This window comes from Dysidea avara, chromosome 9 (assembly GCF_963678975.1).
Source record: "Dysidea avara chromosome 9, odDysAvar1.4, whole genome shotgun sequence".
In the NCBI taxonomy this organism is placed as follows: domain Eukaryota; kingdom Metazoa; phylum Porifera; class Demospongiae; order Dictyoceratida; family Dysideidae; genus Dysidea; species Dysidea avara.
In genome coordinates, this window is record NC_089280.1 from 27453893 (window position 1) to 27479069 (window position 25177).

General features: G+C 38.0%; 1 protein-coding gene and 1 long non-coding RNA gene across 2 annotated transcripts; one reads left to right on the top strand and one right to left on the bottom strand.

Moving 5' to 3' along the window:
* Positions 1–1110: 1110 nt before the first annotated feature.
* LOC136266790 (3'-5' exoribonuclease HELZ2-like) lies at positions 1111–15960 on the bottom strand. The gene is made up of 23 exons (XM_066061803.1): positions 15908–15960; positions 13219–13378; positions 11819–11974; positions 11674–11759; positions 11461–11630; positions 9626–10570; positions 9450–9574; positions 9163–9374; positions 9018–9107; positions 8876–8963; positions 4873–8824; positions 4732–4826; positions 4525–4680; positions 3891–4037; positions 3538–3638; positions 3355–3485; positions 3195–3301; positions 2979–3142; positions 2775–2921; positions 2503–2724; positions 2286–2445; positions 2056–2235; positions 1111–1433 (listed from the first exon to the last, which is right to left on the bottom strand). Exons 2-23 carry the CDS (start codon positions 13373–13375, stop codon positions 1324–1326), a joined length of 7701 nt encoding a protein of 2566 aa, XP_065917875.1. The 5' UTR covers positions 13376–13378; positions 15908–15960; the 3' UTR covers positions 1111–1323.
* A 149-nt stretch (positions 15961–16109) lies between these two features.
* On the top strand, positions 16110–16825 carry LOC136267005 (uncharacterized). The gene is made up of 2 exons (XR_010706449.1): positions 16110–16247; positions 16295–16825. It is a non-coding gene; the product is annotated as an uncharacterized lncRNA (long non-coding RNA).
* The last annotated feature ends 8352 nt before the right edge of the window (positions 16826–25177 follow it).

A 25177-nucleotide genomic window follows, 5' to 3' on the forward strand; every position in this document is an offset into this window, starting at 1 on the left:
ACATTGAAACCTCAGCAGCCACCTCACTTTACTAATTATATAGTGCTATCTTGGTTGGTCCTAAATGCACTTCATCATGACCTCATTAATAAGATCACCGCACTATAGTGACCATGCCAAGTAGGTCCCAAACATAGCTAAAGCGTACTTTTGATACCTCATTAATAAGACCACCTGCCATCATCAAGTTGGTCCCAAAAGGTAAGGTGTATTTCATGGTCTTATTGATATGACCGCCTTATTATAGTGACTGTGCCAAGTAAGTCCCAAACATAGCTAAGGTGTGCTTCATGACCTCATTAATAAGACCACTTCATTATAGTAACCATACTTTGGTCTTGTAAGTGGCTTTACTAATGAGGTTCAAGAGGTTTGTATGATGTTAATTGTAATGACAAATCTAGCCATTTAACAACTCCACTCTAAGTTCTTACAAAGGTAAATTGCTGCTGCAGTATACGTTGCAAACAAGACACTTTCAACTATGCTTAATTTTGTGATGATAATATCTAGTAGCACTTAGCATGTAACAAAGATGTGATCAAATTGAGAAGAAAAAAGAATTTTGACACTATACAGTGGAACCTCAGTTATCTGGGGGTAATTTCGTGTCTAGACTCCACCCACTGCATTAGGGGCCTGGTGATATTGCTGCAAGTTTTGGGCCCTACACTATTTTTTTGACCAATCAGATGCTGATTCAGATACAACACAATTTGATATGGTAGAACGATGAAGATGGCTGACTGAAGTCATGCATAAACAGTACGTCAGAGAGCCCAAAATGTAGTGAAAGTCACCAGACCCTACCTAGCAGTGGGTGGGGTCTGGGCATGAGACTATCCTGGGGGCCACCTGTGTTGAAAATTAGTTTTGTATAAAATTATCTTTTGCATGAGACTACTCTAATAGAACACTCGTATCACTACTAGAACAATCATTATTGGAATCCGGTTAACTGAAAGTTTGGATAACTGAGGTTCCATTGTATGTTGCTAAGAATGGCAAAGTGGTTCCGGTGACGCAAAATTAGTAAAGCTCTTGCCAAATGAAACCACTAGGAACTTTTTCTCTCAACAAACTTACGCTATAAATAGTGTTATGTGACCATTGTTTGTTAAGTATTAATGATGAATTGCTTCCTTAATATGTTTAAAAATCTTACAGCTCAATAATAATAATAAAATTATACAAAACTATACAACACCGTACTAATAAAACCATACAACACCATAGTAATATCACTTAATAATAATATACCTTACTATAATACACTCTGTAATACACCGTATTAATATCAGTATGGTACAAACTATTACATAACTACTTTTGCTGGCGAGGAAAGGATGTAGCAGGCACCACACACCCTCTAACACCATAGTGATCCAGCAATGCTTTCCAGGTGCTATCATATCGGAGGAGTATGGAATTCCCTGTAACAATTTTAGATTGCATATGTTTTAACTCACCAAGCTGGTTTGTATAGTAATGGTGAAATACTCACAGTTTGCGTAGTGTGGAAATACCATATTTGACTGGTTAATAGCCACAGCTACTATACTGTGGATTAGCTACTATCTGGGGCAGCTATTATACGAGCCATGGCTATTATCCAGTCAAAGACACTATTTTGGTGATCACATGATTCACTGATTGTAATAATGAAAAGTATGTGATGAACACAATAGTTTTCCACCTGCATTGTATGATTATACTCTTAATTCATAGTGGTTTTGTGTAACATTATAAGCAAGAGACTTTTATTCAATTATGTTTCAGATCAGGAAGTTAACCTGTAATTATTAATGCAATCGAGCACTCGTTATTGTGGTATTTTTGTTGATGGTGTATAGGCAGTGTTGGGAAGGGATCTGAACAAATTATTGAGGGTTTGGGTGTTAGATGTGGATAGCAATTTATCCATGAACTTTTGTCCCGTTATATTGGTGATTGTTCTATTAGAGTATCTCCACCTGCTATCTTGCACATGTTTTGCTTTGTAATTCTGATAGTGTGGCACGCTGGCTGCTACATGAAACACTACAGTGCACTCACCGACAATGACCAATCCATGTTTGGCACGTGTGATTGCTACACAAATTTGGTGATGGTCAGTGATGAAGCCCAAATGCTCTCTGATCCATGTTCTGTCTGCCTGGACAGCTGCTTTATTCTTAATAATCCTGTGAGGCATTGACCGTACAGTAGAGAAAATAACGAAATCAAATTCACTTCCTACAATAATTGTAAATAACAGCCTATAATTATAGTTATATATTTGGTACCTTGGCTTTCATTGATAGTGCAAACGTTTACGTCTAGTCTATTTTTTTTCACTAAACCCTCCACAAGTTTCTTTTGAGCTTTGTAAGGAGTCAGGACAGCAATGCCTGGATCTTTTCTGACGTTCCGCTTAGCTTTCTTTAGTGCCACAATGATTTGAATCTATATTTGATTATTCAAAAAAAATTTTAACTGAGTATAAGCTCAAGTCAGACTCACAATCTTCTCTGCTTCAGCTTGATTGTTCTTCGAATCCTGATGAACTTTATCGTGGCTGCTCCCATCTTCCTCCTTCCCTTCTACATCACAAAATGCAATGGGACAGTTTGGTCCATTAGGCCAAAATCTTTCTAATGAACAAAACTGTTTTGATACAGATGGGTCTGTTATGAGTTGATTATCATAAAACTTTTCTGACGGAAACTTGCAAATTGCCGTGTGCTATTGTAGAAAAAGTGCAGTGAACTGTGGTAACACTAAATATACCGTACCATTCTGTACTGCGTTTTTAACATTATTAGGGAATCTCTTTTACACAACCCAAGAGACTTTTCTCTTTTCTCTAAAACTTCAGCATAGCGCTGAAACAGGGAACGTCCTAATCCCTTATCTTTAGCAGGAGTATAGTTGATCACTGGCTGCAATGGAAGTGTAGTAGTATAGCAATAAAACTACTGACTATTCGTCTCAATTACTTGTAGTTGCATGTGATCTCCAATGAGGATCACATGATCTGCTAGTTGTATGGGGATCATGGCCTCAGGTTCTGTTGCCATGGCAGCTTCATCAATAATCAGATGTGTGGGTTTAATATTATCAACCACACGAACACTACAGGCCTCACTGCAGGTACAAAACACTGTTTGGGTGAGAAGAAAAATAATGTCAGTACAATATGATTTGTGGTTTACCAATCTGGTAATTGCCTTGTCGTATAACTACTTCTTCAGCATGTTTGATAGCATTGTTAAACTCTGTTCTCTCAAGTGGAGTTGCAAGCTTATTCTCCTTTGCATATCTACATTCATGGAAAATGACATCTACAGACAAATATTGCAATCATTTAAAGACCTTTCAAATCTGTTTTCCATTTCCAATATTTCTTTAGAAAATTTACAATCTTTGTTCCGGATCTTATTATGCAAGGCATATGGTTTATGAGCTTCACTACACTTTTGTTCAGAGCTGGGCTTGTTGAGTACCTGTAGTGGACATACTGTCATGCATTTTTGACCACTATTGCTATCAAGCTACCTTGTTGCTGTGTGGTCCATAGTAATATTTAGTTTCAATACTTTTACTGTATATTCTCAATATACGAAGATCTTCAATGTTTGGATGTTTCAAAAACATGTCTACATGGATATCAAAAATAACATTTTTTTTGTTTGCATACTTGTAAACACATGTTCATAAATACACACAAACAGCCTCAACATCTTGTATATAGCTGTTGTCTGTATAATAGTCATGCTGACCCAATTAAACTACAGCTATGATGTTACAGTATATATCACTGTGTAACTTTATAATAATAGTGCAAGTCTATACTACACCATACAATACTCAGCAAAATCCTTCATACATATGTTGTATTATCAACATACCCAGTACAACATCTACTGATTTGTTGGATGGTCCGCAGTACATCACACATCGTATCTGCTCATCTGGAGGAGACAGGTGACTACTGTTGGGATTGGAAATCATCAATGCATAGGCAAGATGAGCTCCTGTCACTGATTTTCCAGTTCCTGCAATCAATAGTAAATAATAAAGTTCTCTTATTATTTACTCTTGCTGCAGTGTATACGATTACAGCTCATGTGATGCTATTGATCTTCAAAAGCCATAAATATGACCTTGGAATGACCTCTATATGAAATGATATCACAAACATAAATGGCTTCCAATACAGACAGTACAGGCACCTCCTACATTGAGAAAAAATTATATCTCAGCTGAGAAAAATGTGAAACAGGTATGGTTATAAGACACTGAATAAATAATTTTGGAAAGTTTTTTGACTGTATATAGATTTTGACTATAGTGTAAGTTTGTCTTTTTAATATTTTTAACTAGAATTCTATCTTTGCTAAAATACGATTGATCAAAAATTTTTCTCCATAGCCACCTGTACTAGAAAATAATCCCTCACTATTGGTAGCCATTTTACATTTGTGATGTCATTTCAAATAGCGGTCACACGTATTACACGAGTATGCATGTAGTAGTTATTACCAGGTGGACCCTGTATCAGTTGAAACTTGTTCTCCACTGCAATTTTTACTGATTTTTTCTGCTCGTCATTAATTTGCTGTTGTCCACCAGTCCACAACTTCTCAACTAACGGGTCATGTTTTATTAAAGTGTTCCTTGTTAAACTGTCATGGTTTGCTATTAAAAGTATTGCAATAATGTTTCTGTATAGTATCTGTACACACTTACATATTTTACCCTTTATAGTTGCTTCTCCCACAGCAATGTTCTGACACAATGTATTTTCAGTATACCGCACGGCACGTAAGGATCTGTACATTCTCCTGTAATGACATCACATTACATCATGTCTGTACTGCTGTATATTACCTGTATGGAAGATCCAATGGAATTACTTGAATCTCGCACGTGTTGTTGTTCAAATACCGTCTCATGAATGGTGACACTCGTGCAGTATCTTTACTGGTAAACTTCAAATGAATCACTTTACTGCTTTCTTCTTTTTCTGATCGTAACTTTTTAGCATTCCGCTTTTTAGTTCTTTTTTTGTTAGTTGCAACTATTTGGGTTTTGTCTTCATCATCATCTGGTTCTTTGATGTGATGGATAACAAAATGGTAGACTGCACTTGCAGTGGTCACCTTTCTGCCATCAACGTCCTTTTCTTCACCCAGTGGTATCTTGTAGCGAGCACACACCAAGTTGCCAACTTGCAGATCAAAATATTCTCCACAACGCTCCTCAAACTTGGCTGGTATGGTCAGTGTAATATCAGCAAGTTCTTCTTTAGCTGCACCTTCTTTAAAGGGAGAATAGTAAACATCATCAAGGGAAGATCCTGGTTGCCGCAGTTTGGGCCATTTCAGTGGAACATTTTGAATCAATTGTATTTCAGCCTCACCAACACTTTGTACTGCAGCCTCAGCCAGTAACACACTCTCCCACAGTTCAATGTATTCGTGAATGTCATTGTATTCCACTTTAGAAGCATGTGATAATATTGGACTAGAAAAGCAATCAGCAGGCTTAGTACTGTGTTGTACACACACATTCAACATTGGTGCTACCTCCAACAACTGGATACAAGGTGACAAGATGTGATCTCTGTAATTTGCTGTGAGATAAACTTTAAAAGTTTCATATATCTTGAATGATCGTTTTACTTCATAAACACAAAATGAAACATTTGATGGAAACTTGTCATTGTCCTGACTACTGAGGTGACGGCTGTTCAGCAGATTTTTTAGTGGAGCAGCAGTGTCTTGTGAGGGAAGTTTCATGAAATCTGTTACTTTCTTCCAATCCTCAACATTCAGCGTTGTTTTATTGCTGGCAAACTCAGCCATGTAGCAGCGTTGTGTCAAAGCCTTTTCTTCAACAGTTGCACTCTCACATTCTGTGTTATCAACATAAAATGTTAGCAGTGCATCTTGACCCAACTCTGAGGTAGATTTACAAACAGTGGCATTCACCAAAGACTTATCGACCACTAAGTTAGCAGTGACCAACTCTGAGGTAGATTTACAAACAGTGGCATTCACCAAAGACTTATCGACCACTAAGTTGCCAGTGAAATATGTAACTATTGCCTTCCACACATATGTCTTACCATCCTCTGGTTGACCATCATTTACTTGTGGGACCTTTTGTAAAGTAGCAGCCCAAGGTTTAGCATTACTTGTTATGCTGCTGAGACGAAAGCTACGCTGGTCCATTGAAAGACAATGATAATCTAATTCTTGAATAACAAAGTTTAATGTCTTCTCTACACTGGTGACAAATACTGTGCAGGATTGAGAACACTTTGCTAGTGACAAGGCAATACTTAATCGATTGTATTCTGTTTGAAACTTGTTAGCATTTGATATTTTTGCATTGCAGTTTCTGCAGATTTTTGTCAATTCCTTAACTGAATATTCAGTGCATTCGACTGTTGTTGATGAAGACAAAGTTTGCAAGAGCAACCGCTGTACTACAATATCGGCATATCTTCTCAGAGGAGAGGTGGAATGAGTGTACAAGCAACACAGGTCATTGTGACCATACACTTCACTTACATCCTGTGGCCTTGGTGCCAAATAACTACTGTTATCTAGTGAGAGTGGCTGTTGTTTCTGAAGTACTGAAGAACAGACATATTCAGCTCGAGATTTGGTGCCATTCACTTCTTTACAGAGAACTGCAAGTTGAGGATGGTAATTGGTGATCCTTAGTAAATTCTTTGCTTGCATCAACTTACCATGTTGCAAAGCATCATAAAGCTTTCTTCTCACTGCCTCTATAATAACAACAGACCCTGGTTTAGTGGTAATGCTCACAGTAGCAGCAAGTGCCTTGTGAACTGGAGAATGTGCTATAATATCTTCATATTTCTCAAGAGCTTTTACCAGTCGTTCTTGATTTGGCGGCTTCTGTCTGCGCAACAAGGCTAACTGAGGGAAATTCATTAGTACATGCTCTGCTGCAATCCTGTTGGCCCACATCATCAGCTCTCTGACTAGGAAGTAAGCTTGGGGGCTCAACAGTTCATCAACATCGTCAATGGGGTACTCTGCATCATCGAATCGCACCCTGTTCCTGAAGAATGACTCACTAATCTGCAGCAATGTAGCGAGTCTTTGCTTTAATTCAAATGTCTTATTAGTAGACAATGCCTTGTTGTAATTTGTGACCTTCCTATCCATTGATATATCCTTCACTCCAGCTAGAGAATGTTGCACTTCTTCATAGGTCAATTGAGCTCTTGACTGCACACGGCTCTCATGGATCTTAATTGTGTTAGGTACTACCGTAACTTCATCACCATCTATACTCACTCGACAGGTATATGATATCGTAGAATTTTCTATACCACAATTGAGGCTTAGATTCTTTCTTATCTTCTCTGAAAGTAGTGGATAATATTTTGGACATAGCTTGGAACCATATACTGCAGTGGCTCGCTCCAGAGCACCCTCATCATCTCCACTCCCCTTCTTCACAGCTCCCCCAACATTGGTAATGTGTACTCCCAACTGGTAACACTTACCATCAACAGGTTCCAGTGTAAGAGCATCATCAAATGCCTGTGCTTCTAGAGGATCAATAGTGAAGGCATGATCATAGCAAGGTAGGGAAGATCCAACAGTGGCTACCATTAGATCTTCATCAACATCCAGGTCTTCAACAGGAGCAGTGTCGATCTGATGATGAGCTAACAGCAGCCGTTCTCCATGATACAATGTTAACCCTTTTGGTATAGCAGCAATCACTACACCAAGTGGATAACAATATTTTGGCATCCACCTCAAGTACCGCACCACAAACAACAATTTTTGTGCAATACTAAGAGGAATAACATCCTTTATCTGAGGAATGTCTACCTTCTCATCATTAATGTTAAAGGACTTTGGATCAAAAACTGTTACAGCACGATGCTTGTATCTTAACTCTTCTTCTATGATAAAGAACTCTGATGCTCGCTTGAGTATCTCACGGGATAAACCTGGTAGATTTACCAGCTTGGGATTCTTACGATCAATTGGGTAGAGAAATATAGCATTGTAATTGTCCACACGACACACAAACTGTTGCTTAGGACCTTGCTCAACTACCTCACATACACGACCAAATCGATCGCTTTCTTTGTACACGCGTACATTCACCCGTGCTCCATCTAGAGCACAACGTCGATTATTAATTCCTTGAATTATTATAGGTGGCTCTTTTGGATCTAGCGGATTTGCTGTACACTTTCTAAACGTTATGCTTTCTAAATAGCACTCTATTGGAGTGTCAACCAATGGAGCATCTTCAGGAGCCTTATCAGGAGATTCGTATGTCTCATCATCTTTTAGTAACCTATAGCCACGATCACCATGCTCTATGTTCCCTAAGACTACTCTTGCTCTCTGACAAGCTTTACTAGACTGAAATGCACTCCTGTATGCATCTAAAATGCTGTCACTGGCATCTTCAATTTTACTACTAGAAGTAAGCGAACCCTGAAGGTCTCCAAACACTTCGCTATATAGTTGACTGATATTTTCTTGTACAACTGATTCATCAGCCTCATAACACTGCGGTGTTAGCTTGAGAGAAGAAGTCTCCAGACATCTTCTAATGTACTCCCTCCAACAATGAATGCTATAACCCGAAGTGGACTTTTCAATGGAGAAGAGTAAAAAGGGGTTACCGACACACACTACCAGTGACTTGGCTCTAGTGATAACAGTATTGAAGACATACTGGTCACAGACTGACTTTGTTGGATCAAATGTAGAACCATCTTCGGGATTAGTCATCTCAAGGGTGCTAATGAAAACAGCTCTAAACTCTCGTCCTATTGTATGAATAAATTTAATTTCTCAGACTTTTATAATGAAGACAGTACCTTGTAGTTCATAAGTGGTTAAAGTTTCAATACCCTTTATGGTTCTAAAGTCACGGTCAAAGTTCAGTAGTCTTCTCATTGTCCGTACCTAATCAGTGTATCATATTTTTTAAACAAATATGATGTTTGACATCAGTTATACCTGGCTTCTACTAGATGCCATTACACAGATTGTTGAAAGATCTTTGTCCCCCCACTCTACAGTTGGCCAAGAGTCAATGTAGCATTGCACCTACAAGACAGGGCACCATATAGAGGTTTGTAACAGCTGATAAAATCCAACCAACCTGTTCCAATGTGGTTCTAGCCTCTTGATTGCTAAAATCTTGTGATGAGGTAGTTATTGTACTGTCCATGGATGTGCAGACAAATATCAAAGCTGAAGAGGTCTTGGGATGGAGTTTGCTGTTTGTTCTCACATGTAGTGTGGAATCAAAAAACAAGTTTGATGGTAGTCTTAAGATGCTGTCATGGCAACGATAATTGGTGAGCAGTAGAGCTAAACAATATAGGACACACTTTCATCTGTATACATTTCAATGTAAGGTACCTTGAGTATGTATTATTTTCTTACCTGTGTAAGGGTTATCTTCTGAGGTATCCAAAATGTCATTGTAAACTCCATGAAGTCTCTTGAGTAAGGATGTACCTAGACCATTTGCACGTACTTCTTTTCCCAAGACTAGTGTCTGAGGTCCGATCTATAAAATACACCACACTAACACACAATTGTTTGATTGACAACATTGTATTTGTAAGTGATCTCCAGCAATGATAATCTTAGTATTATCATCAGCTAAACCAAGTGATGCTATGGCTTCTGGTTCACGTGTTTGAGCTCCTTCATCAATCAAAATGTGAGTGAATGGTCTGCCCTTCATCCTTATAAGCTGAGGTGCTGTTAGGAATGTTGTGACAACTAATTGACAGTTCCTGAGTTCAGCATCTTCATAACCATCAGTAAACAGATGTTGGTAGATACCACGGTATTGAGTGTAATCTTTTGTGGTCAGTCTCTTAACAGAGTATGTTATGGGACCATCTTTCATTGGTCCAAAGTAGCTGTCAATGTAAGCATCTGCTGACTGCAAGTGACTGGTACAAATCAGAACACGACTGTTACGATTCTTGAGAAAGTTGATTGCTGTGGTAGCAAGCAATCTCGTCTTCCCAGTACCAAAAGGACCAGTTACTAGAAATGGAACACTGGAGTCACAGGCCATTATTTTCTTCAGTGCTAACAGCTGATACTCCTTGTCAAGCAGCAGACAGTCTGATTTGGGCATAGCAATTCTTTGAAATACTCTTTGCTCACCATCAAAGTCATTGGCTTCTGGAAAAAGTCGTTCAATCATTCTTGAAGTCACCCTTTCCAAAGATCTGTGAAGATTTCGAAAATATGAATGCTTTAAAATGAAATGGACAAAATCGCATTCATGTTCGTCTCTGAATTTTGGCCTCAAACGATGAAACACCTCCACATTGTCAAACTTGATATTTACTACATCTAATCCTTTATTGCTGACACCATAGTCAACAATTTGTGCAGATGCAGTAATCTGACCTACATTGATCTCAACATGAGTGGCAGCTTGCTGGATATATGTAATGCTACTGCTGTGTAGACCAGTTAAACTTCCACAAGGATCATCATCTTGTTCAAATAATGATAGTCTGAGTACCTTACTGTCACATCTATGCATATATGAAAAGATGTACTTGAATACAATATAGCAGGGGTGGATCCAGGGTTTGGCAAGGGGGATGCACCAAGGTAGTAGGTATATCTATGGATGGAGTAGGGGGGTTTGGGGACTGTGTCCTCCTGAAGCTGCAGCTATTTCATATGTTTTAGGACTGAAATTTTTGATATAGAGCAGTTTATGCTCAAAATCTAATCATACTACTTTTAAAGTGGACTTTTCGTTGATCAAGAGTTGTACAGAGATAAGTGACAGTCAGTATAGTTCAACTAACTATGGCAGACGAAGGGCCATGTGCATTTCATTTGCAAAAATAAGATTCTTAGCAGACTATAGTTGGTACGTGTTCACCTGAGCCCCTGCCAAATATAGTAATATCAAAGAGGTGAATATGTGTTCACTCCCAGCTACTAACTGTTTGGGCTGCTGGCCCATGTAACAGGAGTTATTAACAAGAAACGAGGGCTCAGGTGAATACAAACAGACTATAAGTGTGCTCATACATGGGATAGTACTGCAGATGCTAGTTTTCATACTCAGCAACTATGCTCAATTTTCAATAGTGTTATATGTTGTGACTGCTCTATTAGAGTATCTTGATCTCGTATAATTTTCTTGGGCACGTGCCCCCTCCCCCTGGATACGTCTTTGTTGATAACTACAAGTATGTCATTGCATTTTGTGTTAGATAAGCAAAGCAAACCATTTCTTTTAGCAAAGTTTTAGCAAAGTTACTTACTGAGCAAATTGTTATTGTTTAAGAGAGCCATCAGAAAAGTGATCTTCTCAAAGTAGTATATGAATCTTCATACATGATTCATATAAAGATGGAACAATTCTTAGTTAAACAGATTCAGCTATAAATTGTAATTATAGCTATACCTTTCCTTCAACACTCTTTTATGTTCATGTTCCTCATAATACAACAAAGTGTGGAACTTGTCAACATAATTCTCCCTAGTAAGTGGCTGGGTAAACAAGTCTTTATCCAGTTCACTCTCAGGTGGTAACTCATAGTCACGTTTATGTTTGAGCTTAGTTAGATCTCCACCCTAATAAATCTGTACCATTAGGATTACATATAAATTTACTCACCTTGTAGGAGTGGGACCTGGAAAAGTCTATCCTTGGTGGTTGGGGTTGAGGTATGGGCACTGGTGGTGATGGAGGTAATCGATTATCTGCATATTATACATACACTATAAATTAGCTGTAGTCAAATATTTAGCATATAACTTACGATCTAGTATGTCTTGCTTTTGAACATTCCAAACTTTTAATTCAAGTCTACTGTGAGCAAATGTGCACCAGCATCTAGGGCACGGGTCATTATGACATAGTATAAATTCACCAGAAAATTTAATAGCATTTTTGGGAAGTTGTCTCAGTAGCAAACCTGTATATACCATAAAACAGTCTTGTTAATAGTTGTAAGTATATGTAAGTTGTGGGGATCTACTATAGGGGTGAGTACATATAGTTCAATAGAAACACAGCTGTATGTAAAATCATTATAATGATAATGGTAAAATAAGTGTCTCTGTTAGCTACTACCAGCCAGAGTATAGAGATCCGTATTATGGTGTGAGTAATTTGGATATCGCTACTATAAATGTTTTGCATCACTGTATGACATCGACAGTGATGTGCCTTTGTATGTTGCCAACACTGTTTTGTTATAGTGTTGATATATAGCTGCTGAAGAAAAGAAGCTTAGACCCACTGTGAAGGCTTATCCAATGGCACCTCGCACCTCATTGTGCAGTAAGTTGGACCTACAATCTACATCATGTAAGGCTGTAGAATGTAGGTCCAACTTGGTTAAATATCACACCTTCAATAGTAACTGCACTTGAATGCTACATTGAAAAAAGATGTGTACATAATATAGTTGAGCAATCTGATGGTACAGCAATTTTGGCCAGTGCGCATACATCGTCTGCATCTAACATCTTTCAGTATACACCTTCCTTGCTCTCATTCATCCTGGTACTATATTGTAGTGAGCAGCATTTTACATTTTTGTATTACCTTCCGTATGTGCTGATTTCTTTCATTACAAATACCATGCACATGTCAAGTTTTCATATTACCACGGGGTATTACCATTAACTTGCCTGTGCCATTCACAACCACTAACTTATGAAATGAAAGTTCTTTGACTGTACACTGACAAGAGAGTAATTGATTTCTGATTACTTGGCTAGCTTTTACCTTCTCATTATGATATACCATATATACTTAGTCAAATGCCACAGTATTTATCACTTTAGTTCAAGAATTGATGCAATAATAATGTTTCGCTGCTTGAAAATGCAGTTTAGCGGTTAATGAAGTAATCTATTACCTTCATTTTTCAGCTATATGTTTTCTCAGTACACAATGTCCTAATCATGGTTAAAATGTATTCATGGCTTCATTAATTAGGCCACCATGTATGTTGTAGTGACCATGTCAAGTAGGTCTCAAACATAACTAAGGTATACTTCATAACCTCGTTAATATCATTATAGTGACCTTGTCAAGTTAGTCCCAAATTCCAGGAATGTTGTGAATGTGCTTGATGACCTCATTGTGGTGTAATTTGTGTGTGTGTGTGTGTGTGTGTGTGTGTGTTGTGTGTGTTTCAGCAATACTTACCTGGTTGATGAATGTAAACCTTTGTGTATATACCACCATTATTCCACCCATGAGACTGGCGATACATGCATCCATTCTCCCATAATGAACTGGCTGAGAGATGAACACTGCAGTACTGCTGGTAGCATGCCCAGCACACTTTTTTGAGGTCAGACATGTCCTGTGAAACAATGTTCCTATGTAGTGACTGACATTTGTAATGCAAACTGCATGCATTGCTATAATATTAGTAAATTCCTACTTCAAAACTAATTACAGAATCAGTTTAAGGCTGAATGGTAAAAACAATGCATGTACAGCATAGCACGGTGACTGGTATGAATATCTGAAACAATTAGAATTTTTGAAGCTAGCATGGTGCTGTTAATAGCAGAAAACACTTTTTAAATATTTCTAAAATTTTTCTTGTAATTCAAGTTTATTCTACTCTTAAATGGGTAGGAATTTAACTTATAATCCTGTGTTTTAGAGCTAAATATTTAAAGTGTGAAATGCACCCATAAGGGTGATTTTCCAAAATTCGGTCACATACATATATATAATTAACAAAGACTTTGATGTTGGTAACAAATTAACAGATTTACTGCTCTACTTTATTTTGCTAGGGAAACTCTGCAATTAACAACAAGCATAATAAAGAAAGTCAATAATCAGTCACAAAACTAAAGAAGTTTCCACCTGAACCAGCTCAACCAATTTTGTTAAGACTGGTCTACAAACTTTACTGCTGAAGAGTGAGAGCCTCTCACACATCTGATGGTAGAACGCAACAGCAAGCTGAGAAGGACAGCAGACAGCAACGAATTAGCCACCCCATCACAGTAGCATAACTTTCTGCATGACCATTTCTCACTCAGCAAGGAAGCCAAGCATTTGTAAAACACATAAGATTCATCAGCCATCCCACCTGTTGCAGACAAAATTAAAGGGGTGAAAGAGCCATGTTCTACCTCCCGTCATGCACGTACCCTTGCTTCCTAGGTACGCTTCTTCATATTTTCAGTAAATTATGATTATGATTATGATTATATACTGGGTCGAGACAGCACAGCTGATAATTGACCCAGGTAATTACAGACAAAAAAAAAACATTTAACATATACATGCATACATAAAATTATTTATTGTGTGATGACAAGGTGGTTGGTAAAAATTTCTGTGGATTGCTAAGAGTTGTTGAACGATTGCTAGGGGCATAGGGATTAAAACTCTTGAAATCCAGAAATGTTCTCTAGTCCGGCTCACACAACTACCTCCCCCGGCAGACCCGGAAACCATTAGCTAACAGAAATGTCCACTGTGGCAAACGTGCACCATCTTCAACATTTGTGAGGCCAAAGGAAATTGCTCTCTTGTGATAGGTTGGAGAGCAGGTCACGGGTTCCACAGTGTACCTTATGTTATGTTATTATCAATTTTGTCAAAAGACCGGGTTGTACAAAAGGACAAGCCTGTGGGCGTACTTCCCACAAAAAGCACATACACACCAGAAATTACAAAAACAATGACATAAGCAAATACACCTGTAGAACAAAACTACTACAAGAACAAAAATAAATACTAACAAAACAAGAACATTAAGTATACAGAAGATTCAAAAAAGAAAACGACGGAGGGCTAAATGGAACAAGGGTGACTGTTTAATTCGCAGGATGGTATGGGGTATGGTATTCCACAGAAATGGGCTGTTCGCAAAGAAAGAGAGTAACGAAACGAATTGATAGACGATGTCACAGGCCGGAGAGATAGAGGGTGACACCTTGTGGGAGCTTGGGACAACTGAAAATGTTCACTAAATGGTAAGGAATTCCTGTGGTAGAGACTATCATGAATGCAACAAATAGTAAAGTAGTTGTGACGCTGTTGAATGGTAGGCCACTTTAATGCTTGGATGCATTCGTCAGAAGACTTACTCCAACAGTGAGATGAAGGAATCCACCTACTATTGGAAGCCCAACGGGCAGCTCTACGCTGAACAGATTCCAGAGCATTGATGTTTTTAGCAGTATGAGGATGCCAAACTGGACTGGCATATTCCATAACGGGGCGGACAATGCATTTGTAAGCAGTAGATTTAATGGATGAAGGAGCATTGAACAGGCAGTGGCGAAGAAAATTGAGTGCTTTAGTAGCTTTAGCTGAAACATATTTACAGTGTTCATTCCAGTTCAGCTTTGTGTCAACTATAATGCCTAGGTATCGAATTACAGGATGGTGTAGAATAACAGAAGAATCTAGATGGTATGAAGGTAAAATTGGGGAACGCTTGTTGGAAATCACTATGCTATCACATTTAATTGGATTGAGACGCAAGAGCCACTTTTTCGCCCACTGAGCTATACTTGAGAGATCAAACTGCAACAATTTAACATCATCAGATGATGAGATTTCCTTGTAGATCGTGACCTTATGGCCCCGCTCGTATGCCCCCACATCAGCTGGTAAGATTACCGAGCACGCCAAATCACGGATTTCATTCCCCCTTTGGACATGAGAAAGAATGCCGTTCCAACATAGATATTCTCTCGAAAATATATGGTTCCAATCGCTTTGGTACAAAAAACCACTGCCATGTTTACTTCTGTATTTGGAGGGGGAGGGGGGGACGCGAACTGGCTACTGCTATCAGACCTAAGACCGGCCTCAGCACATAATAGTACGCCGAGTGGTATACAACAGCAAAGCTCACCGGTTATGTCGTGAGATATGGTGGCATCACTGTTACATATCCGCACCGATCTCCCGGACAAATGGTCTTTTTGTAGCAACTACAGTATTTATATAGCTAGTCGACAGGAAGCACTGACGTTATACGGAGAAGCAAGAAGTTCCCGGAAGACATTACGTAATCTTCACGGCACGCCTTAAAATTATAACAAGAATTTCTTATTTCTAGGAGATTTAGAAATTAGAATTTGGAGGGATTGTACTATCGAGTGTGACAAGTTCTTGGTAATGAATGGTACTAGAATCCGTGAATAATATAGCGTGACAAACTCAGACTCGGCAATCACTCTATACGTCGCCAGGTTAGCCACATTTGGGCTTGAAATTCCAAATTCTTCGTGGTCGACAGGTAGTGTGCTGGGTTGGACGTGCGAGATGGTAGTCTCAGTCTATGATGGCCGGCTTCATCATTTGCTTATCTACTTACTCCCCATGGGCTTTACTATCTGCTGAGTCGGCTGTTCAAGATGCGGTTCAGTGGCCACACCCGGCCGGTTCCGGCAGTTCTCTAACCGCGTATGGCAGACCTTTTCTGGCCCATCTGTTGCCGGAGGTCGGCCTCAGTATAGACCAGGTTGGCATAGACCCATTGCAGGTGAACTGGTGCATCCGTCTTGGAGTGCAACCCTGATAGCGTAGGAGCCGGAGAGTATAAGCCACGAGATATGACATTTTGAAGTTGTTACATTGTCTATGAGAGGGACACTAGTTGCCCCTTCTTGGTAATCACACAAATCATGGGATTCAAAGAATGTCATATCTTTTGATCTATATACACTATCCATTTGAAACTTGGAGAGATTATTGTTGACATTCACACCTACAAATTAGCTAAGTAAAATTGATATGTAAATTCTTAAGAATTTTTGGTTTTTCCATATACGTTGAAATACCTCATTTATGTGATTGCCCAGAAGGGGCAACTATATTGCCCCCTCACATATAGATATGACTGGAAAAACCACAAATTTCAAAATGTCATCTTATGACATATATATGCGATCCTTTCAAAATTTGGAGAAGTTACCTTCAGACATTATTGTCTAAAAATAATGGGAAATTCAGGTTGCTAGAGGAAACAGTTATTATATGCTATAAAGCCTTATGGAATTTGTCTACTGTCAGCACTGATTGTGAAATGGACTGAAGAATTGAAACAATTTCCAATAGCCTTTTTTGATATGCATATAAAATTACTGTTTACAAGAGTAGCTAGCTGCTGCGAACGTAAAGTGAGGCATTTAGTGAGTCCCAGATTTGTGCACTGACCTTTATAGATGTTCTTTCCATATGTGGTTTTACAAAAAAAGGTGATAACTGTTAGTGTTACTTCCAACTTGGGAGGTAATAGTTGTAGTGTAATTAAAAGTTTTTCTCAAATAAGCCAGTAAAGTGTTTTATAATGGCAGTATGGAATCTTCCATACATTAGCCACTGAAGTACGTAGATTCCATTTTTGATATAGTAGATTGTGTAACTGCATCGACAGTCAGATGGAAATGCAGTAGGGAAAGGATACGTATATAGTATACTGAACAATTTTCAAGTGCTTTATTTATTATTTAATTTACTGGACAGACAGATGATGTTTGGTGTGTCCAGGGGACCAGCCCAAGGGAATACAATCACAATTTGTTATAGTACAACTCCAATGTTTTGTTTATCAGATGGTGCAGTCTATAGGCTACATTGTTGTGTCCCCTATCTAATGAATTATTGGGCAAGTTGTATTGTACTTTTGTTCTTCCTACACGTGTGGTCACCTTCAGTTGTGCAGTACTTTAAAAGGCCAAGTTCATTCTAGGTTTTGTTCATTGATTCCAGCTACACAAAGTCTTTTTTGTACCAGCGACTCGCTATACTTGAAAAAGTGGCTACATCTCCTGGTTCTACTGAGTTTACTGTTCCAATGTGTCATATATCACTGTAAATACAGTAGTGATCATATATAACACAGGTGTGATATTGTCCAAATTGGCACATGCATACAAGAGTAATATGCAGAGCATAATTATTAGCTACACTAATAGTGTAACATGTGCAACTGATCATTATAAAAAGCACACTCGTGTACATCAGAGGAGGTTGGTTACATCACTCACGTGTCATCAAACATCTCCTGATCTCGAAGAAAAGTTCAACCCATTTAACTCCGACACCTCAGTATCAATATGAAGTATTTTAATGCACGAATTTATATCATAAACTACGTTTCCCAGAGCAGCTGCCCAACACTTTGTGTGACTTTTATAACTAAGAAACAAATGCTACATTATGCATACTTCTTGTGAATGTGACAAAGGACTTCATAATAACAATGTTAATTTCAGGTGCCTTGTTTTATTGTGTAATCATACGTAGTGGTGCATCATAGAGTTATGACCCATGAGGCCAACATTCAAGAGTGGATGGTTAGCATATTGTCAAAGTCAACCACTCATCACATTACAAAAGTCTGCATTAGCTTTAGTTTTGCAATTGGTGGTACATTCCTGAAACGACACTCCTGGAATGTAAACAATCTACAAACAGTACACACAACACTTTATTCAGCCTGTTTTCAAGTCTCTACTTTACTTTATATCAAAGTGTGTTTTACCAAGCATGAAGTTTGGTTGTGGTTTTCAGTTCACTCAACTAAAGCTAAATATGTACTGCCCTCAGTGCACAATATTTTGAATTTTGATGAATGTAGCTACATATATTGCTTGTGAATAAATGAATATTAATTTTGTTGTTATGTACATACCAGCTTTGTTCATCAATCTGCACTGTCAGTGTCATGTGATGGCTTAGCACAAAGTTATTGTTATATTTATATATAAGCACATAAATTGATCCTTTGATATCTCACTATACCACTAAATGATAAAGGATGCCACAGAATACCTAATTTATAACAAAGAATCATCTATAATAGCACAAAATAGTTTTCATTTATGAATTAGCTATATATACAATGGCTATATCAGGTGTTATGCACACCAACATATATGCAGTCACACCGCTTGCCTTATGTACTTTACACACCATATCCTGAAAGTGTACATGTACTGCAATCCAAGGGTGTATGACCACCTCAGTCGGTTAATATTATATCTAGGGAAGTGAAACTCAACCGACTTTCTTGTGACAGTGTACTTAGGTGTACATCTACAGTTAGAGAAGTTTTTCTACAAGTGCAAGATCATGAATTGATTACTGACTCCATCGCTTGTCAAGAAACTAGCTACTTATTTATCATTAGCTCAACTTATTATTTAAAAGCCAAGCATCAGTTATCACGTGGCACTAAATTTATCTACTTTCAGTTCAGAGCAAATTTGAAGATTTGGTTAATTAAGCTGGAAGTTACTTGTGGAGAACTTTGAACGTTTGTTATCAAGATTCCATCCAGGGCAGTTATACTTTCTTTTAAGGGTATCATCTAACACTTTACCAACTGGGGTTAATTTGTGTACACGGAAATTCCAGTGTAGTGCATCATATGTTGTATTGTGTTCTATGTATATATGTGATTCCCACGCCCCACAACTGTCCATGATTTGAATGGCTCTGTCCAAAAATAGACTGACAAAATTTGGGGCTAAAGTGTTTGGCATCCGATTAAATATTTTTAATAATCTACCATTTATTTGGGTTTATGCATACTGACCTGAGAAGCTTATAAGCCAGTGAGCACCTACATCCACAATTCCACCAGCTGTGATGGTGACTCCTTATTGAGCAGATCTTGTTATTCATAACACTGCCACAACCTCAATTGTTTTGCTTGCATGAGTTGACCTGCCTGTTGGATTCAGACCACCATCTTCAGTTGGCCAGGTCATGTAAACAAACAAAGAAATTATAGCAGAAATAAATTGCTTGGAGATTTCCAGGTAACTTTTTATAAACTCTTGAAGTTAGTGTTTTGGGCCATTATCACTGTTTCTGTGTATAAAGAACTACAAACCTTTTATATTGCATCACTTGGAAAATTTTGGATGACACCTCAGTTGACAACAGTGTATCACACCTTTACAATGGTTCAGGGATTACAGGGTGCATGTACTGCAAATAGTTCCCTCTCCACTTGTGATGCAGTATTCCACTTACCAATCATGATCAGAGTAGTTCAGTGTGCTCTAAATTATTTTGTGGGCACTGACCCAGAGTAGGCACCAGCCTATTATGATGGCATAATTTTGAGCATAATAGGTGCCTAAAAGCATCAAGCATAATGCTAGCATACTAGGTAGAATAATTTTCATACTGTACGTAAAAATGCATGCCACAGAAAAAGGTTGACTTACAATAATAGAACAGTCGATGCCTGGCATTAAGTTATTGACATAACTGTTATTATAGTTTACAATGTAGCCAAATTCTTAATGCACAAGAGTACTTTTTACATTTAACCAGTTGTTCATAAGCAAAAGTTTATCATTATCCATTAGAAAGTAACAAAACATGGAACTGTGGCAAAAATTTTGAGCATAATTATGAGCATAATAGGCAAAAAAAAAATTGGCACTGCAGTATAGCATAATAAACTAAAAGCATAATAGGCTGGTGCCTACTCTCCAGACTTATTGTAAGTAGCATGCATGCATACTTATATTTATTCCTTTATCTTACCACTGTATACTCCTCAACACATCTTGCCATTCCCACATGCACTAAACCTGTTTAACTGGCTGCATGTGGCCACTGGCCAAATACTTATTTGTGTAGCTTATTTTGTCTCATTATTTCAATAATACCATGACAAGGTAATTCCACATAGTATGATAAACAGTACTATTCAGCATACTGAATTACCTTGTCCTTGGTTATAAAGGTAAGCTGCCCTAAATAGTCTAGCCGTGGCTTAGATTATTATAGGAACCTGCAAGATTTTTGGGTTTTCACCAGTGCACTGGTTAGTTCTAGGGTTTGTTATGGACACTGTCCTTGATTGCTAATTAGTTCGTTAAAGTGTTCCCCTAAACAAGGATTAGCACAGCTTCACTTCCTAGACAAACAGGATGATGTGTATATACTCCAGTAAATTGTGTGTATGTTTTTGGCAACTTAATTGTTACTAAACAACAAGCACCAACTGTAGCTAAAATTCAGTAGTATGAGTTCATACTTAAAGTATAACTACTGAGTAGTATGTATTCTGAAGTGTGCTACAAATGATTGCAGGAGGAATATAGCTATGTACCTTCAGGAGCTTTATATTATTTACTTCTAAATTTATACTGCACCCTTAAATGGTCCTAATATATTATAAACTTAAGTATGTTTTTAATGCACTATGTACTTCAAATTTGTGGTCTTTGAGCTCCTTCCACATTGTCACTTGTAGCCCGCTTATATAAACTCTTATCTTCATGGTGTTGGCCAATTGAATGTTGTATGCAGTGCATAAAATGTCAGGTGTTCATGCTCATATTTAGGGGTGCTCACATCTTTAAGTACTTCTGAATTTACAGCGTGTGCTTGCCAAGTTTGCCAAAAAATCAACTGACTGCAGCTATAGTGCTTATTATCCTATTTGTCTAGGAAGCTGTAAGCTGTGCCAATCTCTCTCATTCAACAACAGTAAGTAGTCTTCATATAATGTTCACTCACAACAGCATGCAGATTCTTGCAGCTAAGGGAGGAGACATCATTTTGAATTCCAACCTGCCAAATTTGTGTCTCTTTATTTTAGTTGCATGTCATAAGTTTTGATGACTAATGAAAATACCGGTACTTACAAACATGTATCAGTTATGGCCTTGCAGTGCTTATGGTCTCCTGGTTATGTTAATTCAATGTAATACTATTACCCATATTATATGTATAGGTTGGCCACTGACTATGTGAGTTGACCAACATACTGACGACTGTTCTATCAGAGGTGATAGCACGTGGATTAAGAATTGTAGCTAACATCTGGTCTGTTCTTCATTTCACACCAGCCTATATACATGTACAATAGTCTTTCCCAGTGGTTAAAATAACCACCCTTTCATGATCACCAGGGCTACCAGGGATTTCAGCTGCCATTACCATGCAGGGCTAACAGCACTTTAAACTGACAAGTTAAGCTCAAATTACCAGGACTTTGGCTGTGATTACCAGGGCTCTAGCCCTGGTCAGCCCTGGTGTAGTTATGCCACTGACCAGGAGACCATAAGCCTGTTGCTGCCTTATAATATTTGTGGAAGTTAGGTCAGCAAGAAATTTGTAAGCTAGACATGATAACATCCTGATGATGTACATGTACAGTGACAAGGGAAGTGGCTATTGTTGCACAAATTTCAATGTAAATGGATTGAATGCTCTGCAATGCATTCAATCCATCTGTAGGGTTTCCACTTGAAATAGAAAGGTGCCTCTTTTTGTTGCTTCTGATGATTTTCACACAGACTGACCTTTAAGATAAAAGAAACGAAAGTGCTAATTGAACTGTTTTAGCATTCATTGTCAGCATAGTTTTAAGTAACACCTGTAAATATCCAAAAAGTGGCACATGATTAAAATCCCACAATAGATATATTGGATGTGCTCAAGCATCCTGTTATGTTACAATTAAGGTTTAAAAATATAATAACTATATTATACAATGAATTTTTGAATATGGCTACTATATACTGTGGGATTTTGTGGTCATGTGACACTTTTTGGATATTTATGCATGTTAAAACTATGTTGATATCAAACTCTAAAAGCAGTTCAATAATAAAATAGCAATTGTTCATTTTTATTGTAAAGGTAATCCTATGTGAAAATCACCATGCAGACCAACAAAATGGGGTACCTTCATATATATTTTGATGGAAACCCTACCATCTATGTTCAATTTTGTGTATATAGCTATACTTGTATGTGTACATCAGCTAGATATTTTGTACCTACCTTTTTTGCTTCATTTTTAATTAGTCATTTAAACTGCTAAACTGTCATATTATTTTGGTAATTGAGCACTCTGTTGATCCAATGATTGTGACTCTTGACTGTCAGGGTGTAGCCATCAGAAGTTGTTGTTTGCTGATAAATCTTTATGATCATACAGTAACATTCAAGAACAATGTTCGTATCAGGTGTCATTCCAGCTCAGACTTGAATCATTAAATGTACAAGATAAATTTCATGATTTGGGGTAGGAAGGGCCATTGTGGAAGTGGCGTATGTATGGGCTGCAGGAAAAACAATTGTATCTTTCCTGTTGGGAGTTGCCGGGACACTTTACTAATCTCATGAATTTAGCGTGAGTTAATTGTTCATCAAGTGCGTTTGTGGTCTTTGTCATTCAATCCAGCCTACCACTATTCATGTTTTAACTGGATGTTCTATTGTTCTTGATCAAGGGAGGTATCTACATAGATATTCCATGCGCCTTGCTACAAACTTTATGTTGGTCTCCCTGGATATCTTACAAGTGTTATAGTCTTTCCAGTACTGCATGCTTCACCTATAATCTCTCACCTTGAGCAGACCTTATTCGGTATTGGTTTCCAATAGCTCTATCATCCTTGTAGATTTGTAAGTAGTTACATAATTATACGGAACATCATTTCTCAGCAACCAGCTATACACAGAAAAGAAGAGGGTTATGCTCCTGACTTATGTGTCATCACAGTTGAAGTTATAGAGGTTAAAAAAATGCCATTTAGATCTGAGCCAAATATATGCTCAAAATTTTACCCAATCTACTTTCAGGAATTTCCAAAATTTCCCCTATTATTAATCAGTGTTCCCATTATGTTACTAGGTTAATATTTTCTTGGAAGATTTTAATTAGTGAATGTTCCGTTACAGCATGAAATGCATGGCTGTTCTATTAGAGAGTATCAATATAAGGAGCTATGTACAATACATTTGAGCACCATCTGTTGCAGTTTGCATTTTCCGCTAACTGCTCTATTGTCATGATAGTTTGAAATGCTAGCATTATGTGAGCATAGCACTATAGCCTATTATGCTGGCATACTTGACACAGGCTAAGGCCATTTCTTGCTAACAAAAATATCTCAAGTCAATTATGCCACCTACCAAAACACATCGTAAAGTTAATTTTGAAGGTTGTCGTCCCTTGCTTCAATGCTCAATCATCAGCTAGAGTAATGGGATATCATTCAGGCCCGTAGCCAGGGATTTTGAAAGGGGGGTTCTTTTTGACCAAAAGTGGACCTTTAGTAATGGTCCAAATATTGTGACTGTTCTATTAGAGTGGTTGACTGCTCTATTAGAGTATCTCGATCTTGCATTGCATTTAATCCATGCAATGAATTAGTTACTCGAAGCGCTTAATTTAGTTTCTTATTAGTGGTATCTAGTAAACTGTAGCTAATGGACTTTTGCTCCTGAAAATTTGGACTTGTATACCAAAAATTGAGGACCTTTTTTCTAAGAGGGCGGTTCTTCCGAACCCCCCGAACCCCCCCTGGCTACGGGCCTGTCATTGATATGTTATACTTGGCTGTTTAGCTCTGTAATATGATTGTACATATGTTGTGCATTGCCAGGCTCCAGTCATCTTACAAGCATATGCATGTGTACTCCTGAGACTATAATTTTTTGCTGTATATTGTCTGAAAACTATAATGACACCATGCAGTCAATCAATAAAAATTGTTTGCGTGCAACAGAATGTTTATCTTTAATGTAGTTACTGCTGTGACATGATAATGATTTTTCTAAAACCTTGCAGTAGATAACCCAGGGGCGGATCCAGGGGGGTTCAAAGGGTTCCATGGAACCCCCTTTTGAAAGAGCCTGTCTTACTCAAGATACTCTAATAGAGCAGTCAAATCGAGATACTCTAATAGAGCAGTCATAGTAGTCTTTTGAGGAGCAGTGTTCCCGTGTAGCAAGCTATGTATCTAGGTATAAATAGGAAATATAGTTGGTGAGGGCATCTATGGTGAGGGGCAGCTATTTGTGAGCAGGTGATGACTTTTTTTTTGGTCTTCAACTTACAGCTAACTAAGCTGAAGCTACAATTACAGAGTGGAACCTCCCTTTTTGAAAGTCTGAGGGTTGTAGAAACTACAAAGTAAAACAAGTATGGTATGCATTCACATGAACTTGAGAATCATATAAAATGTCCCAATTTCTTGCTGTTGATGATCTCCAATAATCAGTCAGCGGTGGATCCAGGGGGGTGTTCCAAGGGCTTCATAGAAACTTCTTTTAGAAAGAGCTTATACTAATTACTTTTAATTTTGATAAACCAAAATCCTTTCATTAAGCACTTATCCTCATTTATCTGCTC

Bases quoted from the DNA above. Each gene is read 5' to 3' on its own strand.
- LOC136266790 (XM_066061803.1), bottom strand. From the start codon at position 13,375: ATGTCTGACCTCAAAAAAGTGTGCTGGGCATGCTACCAGCAGTACTGC. The intron at 8,964-9,017 runs GTATAACTGATG...TACACTGATTAG, and splicing joins TGGCATCTAGTAGAAGCCAG to GTACGGACAATGAGAAGACT. The intron at 1,434-2,055 runs GTGAGTGCACTG...AAATTGTTACAG, and splicing joins ACATGGATTGGTCATTGTCG to GGAATTCCATACTCCTCCGA.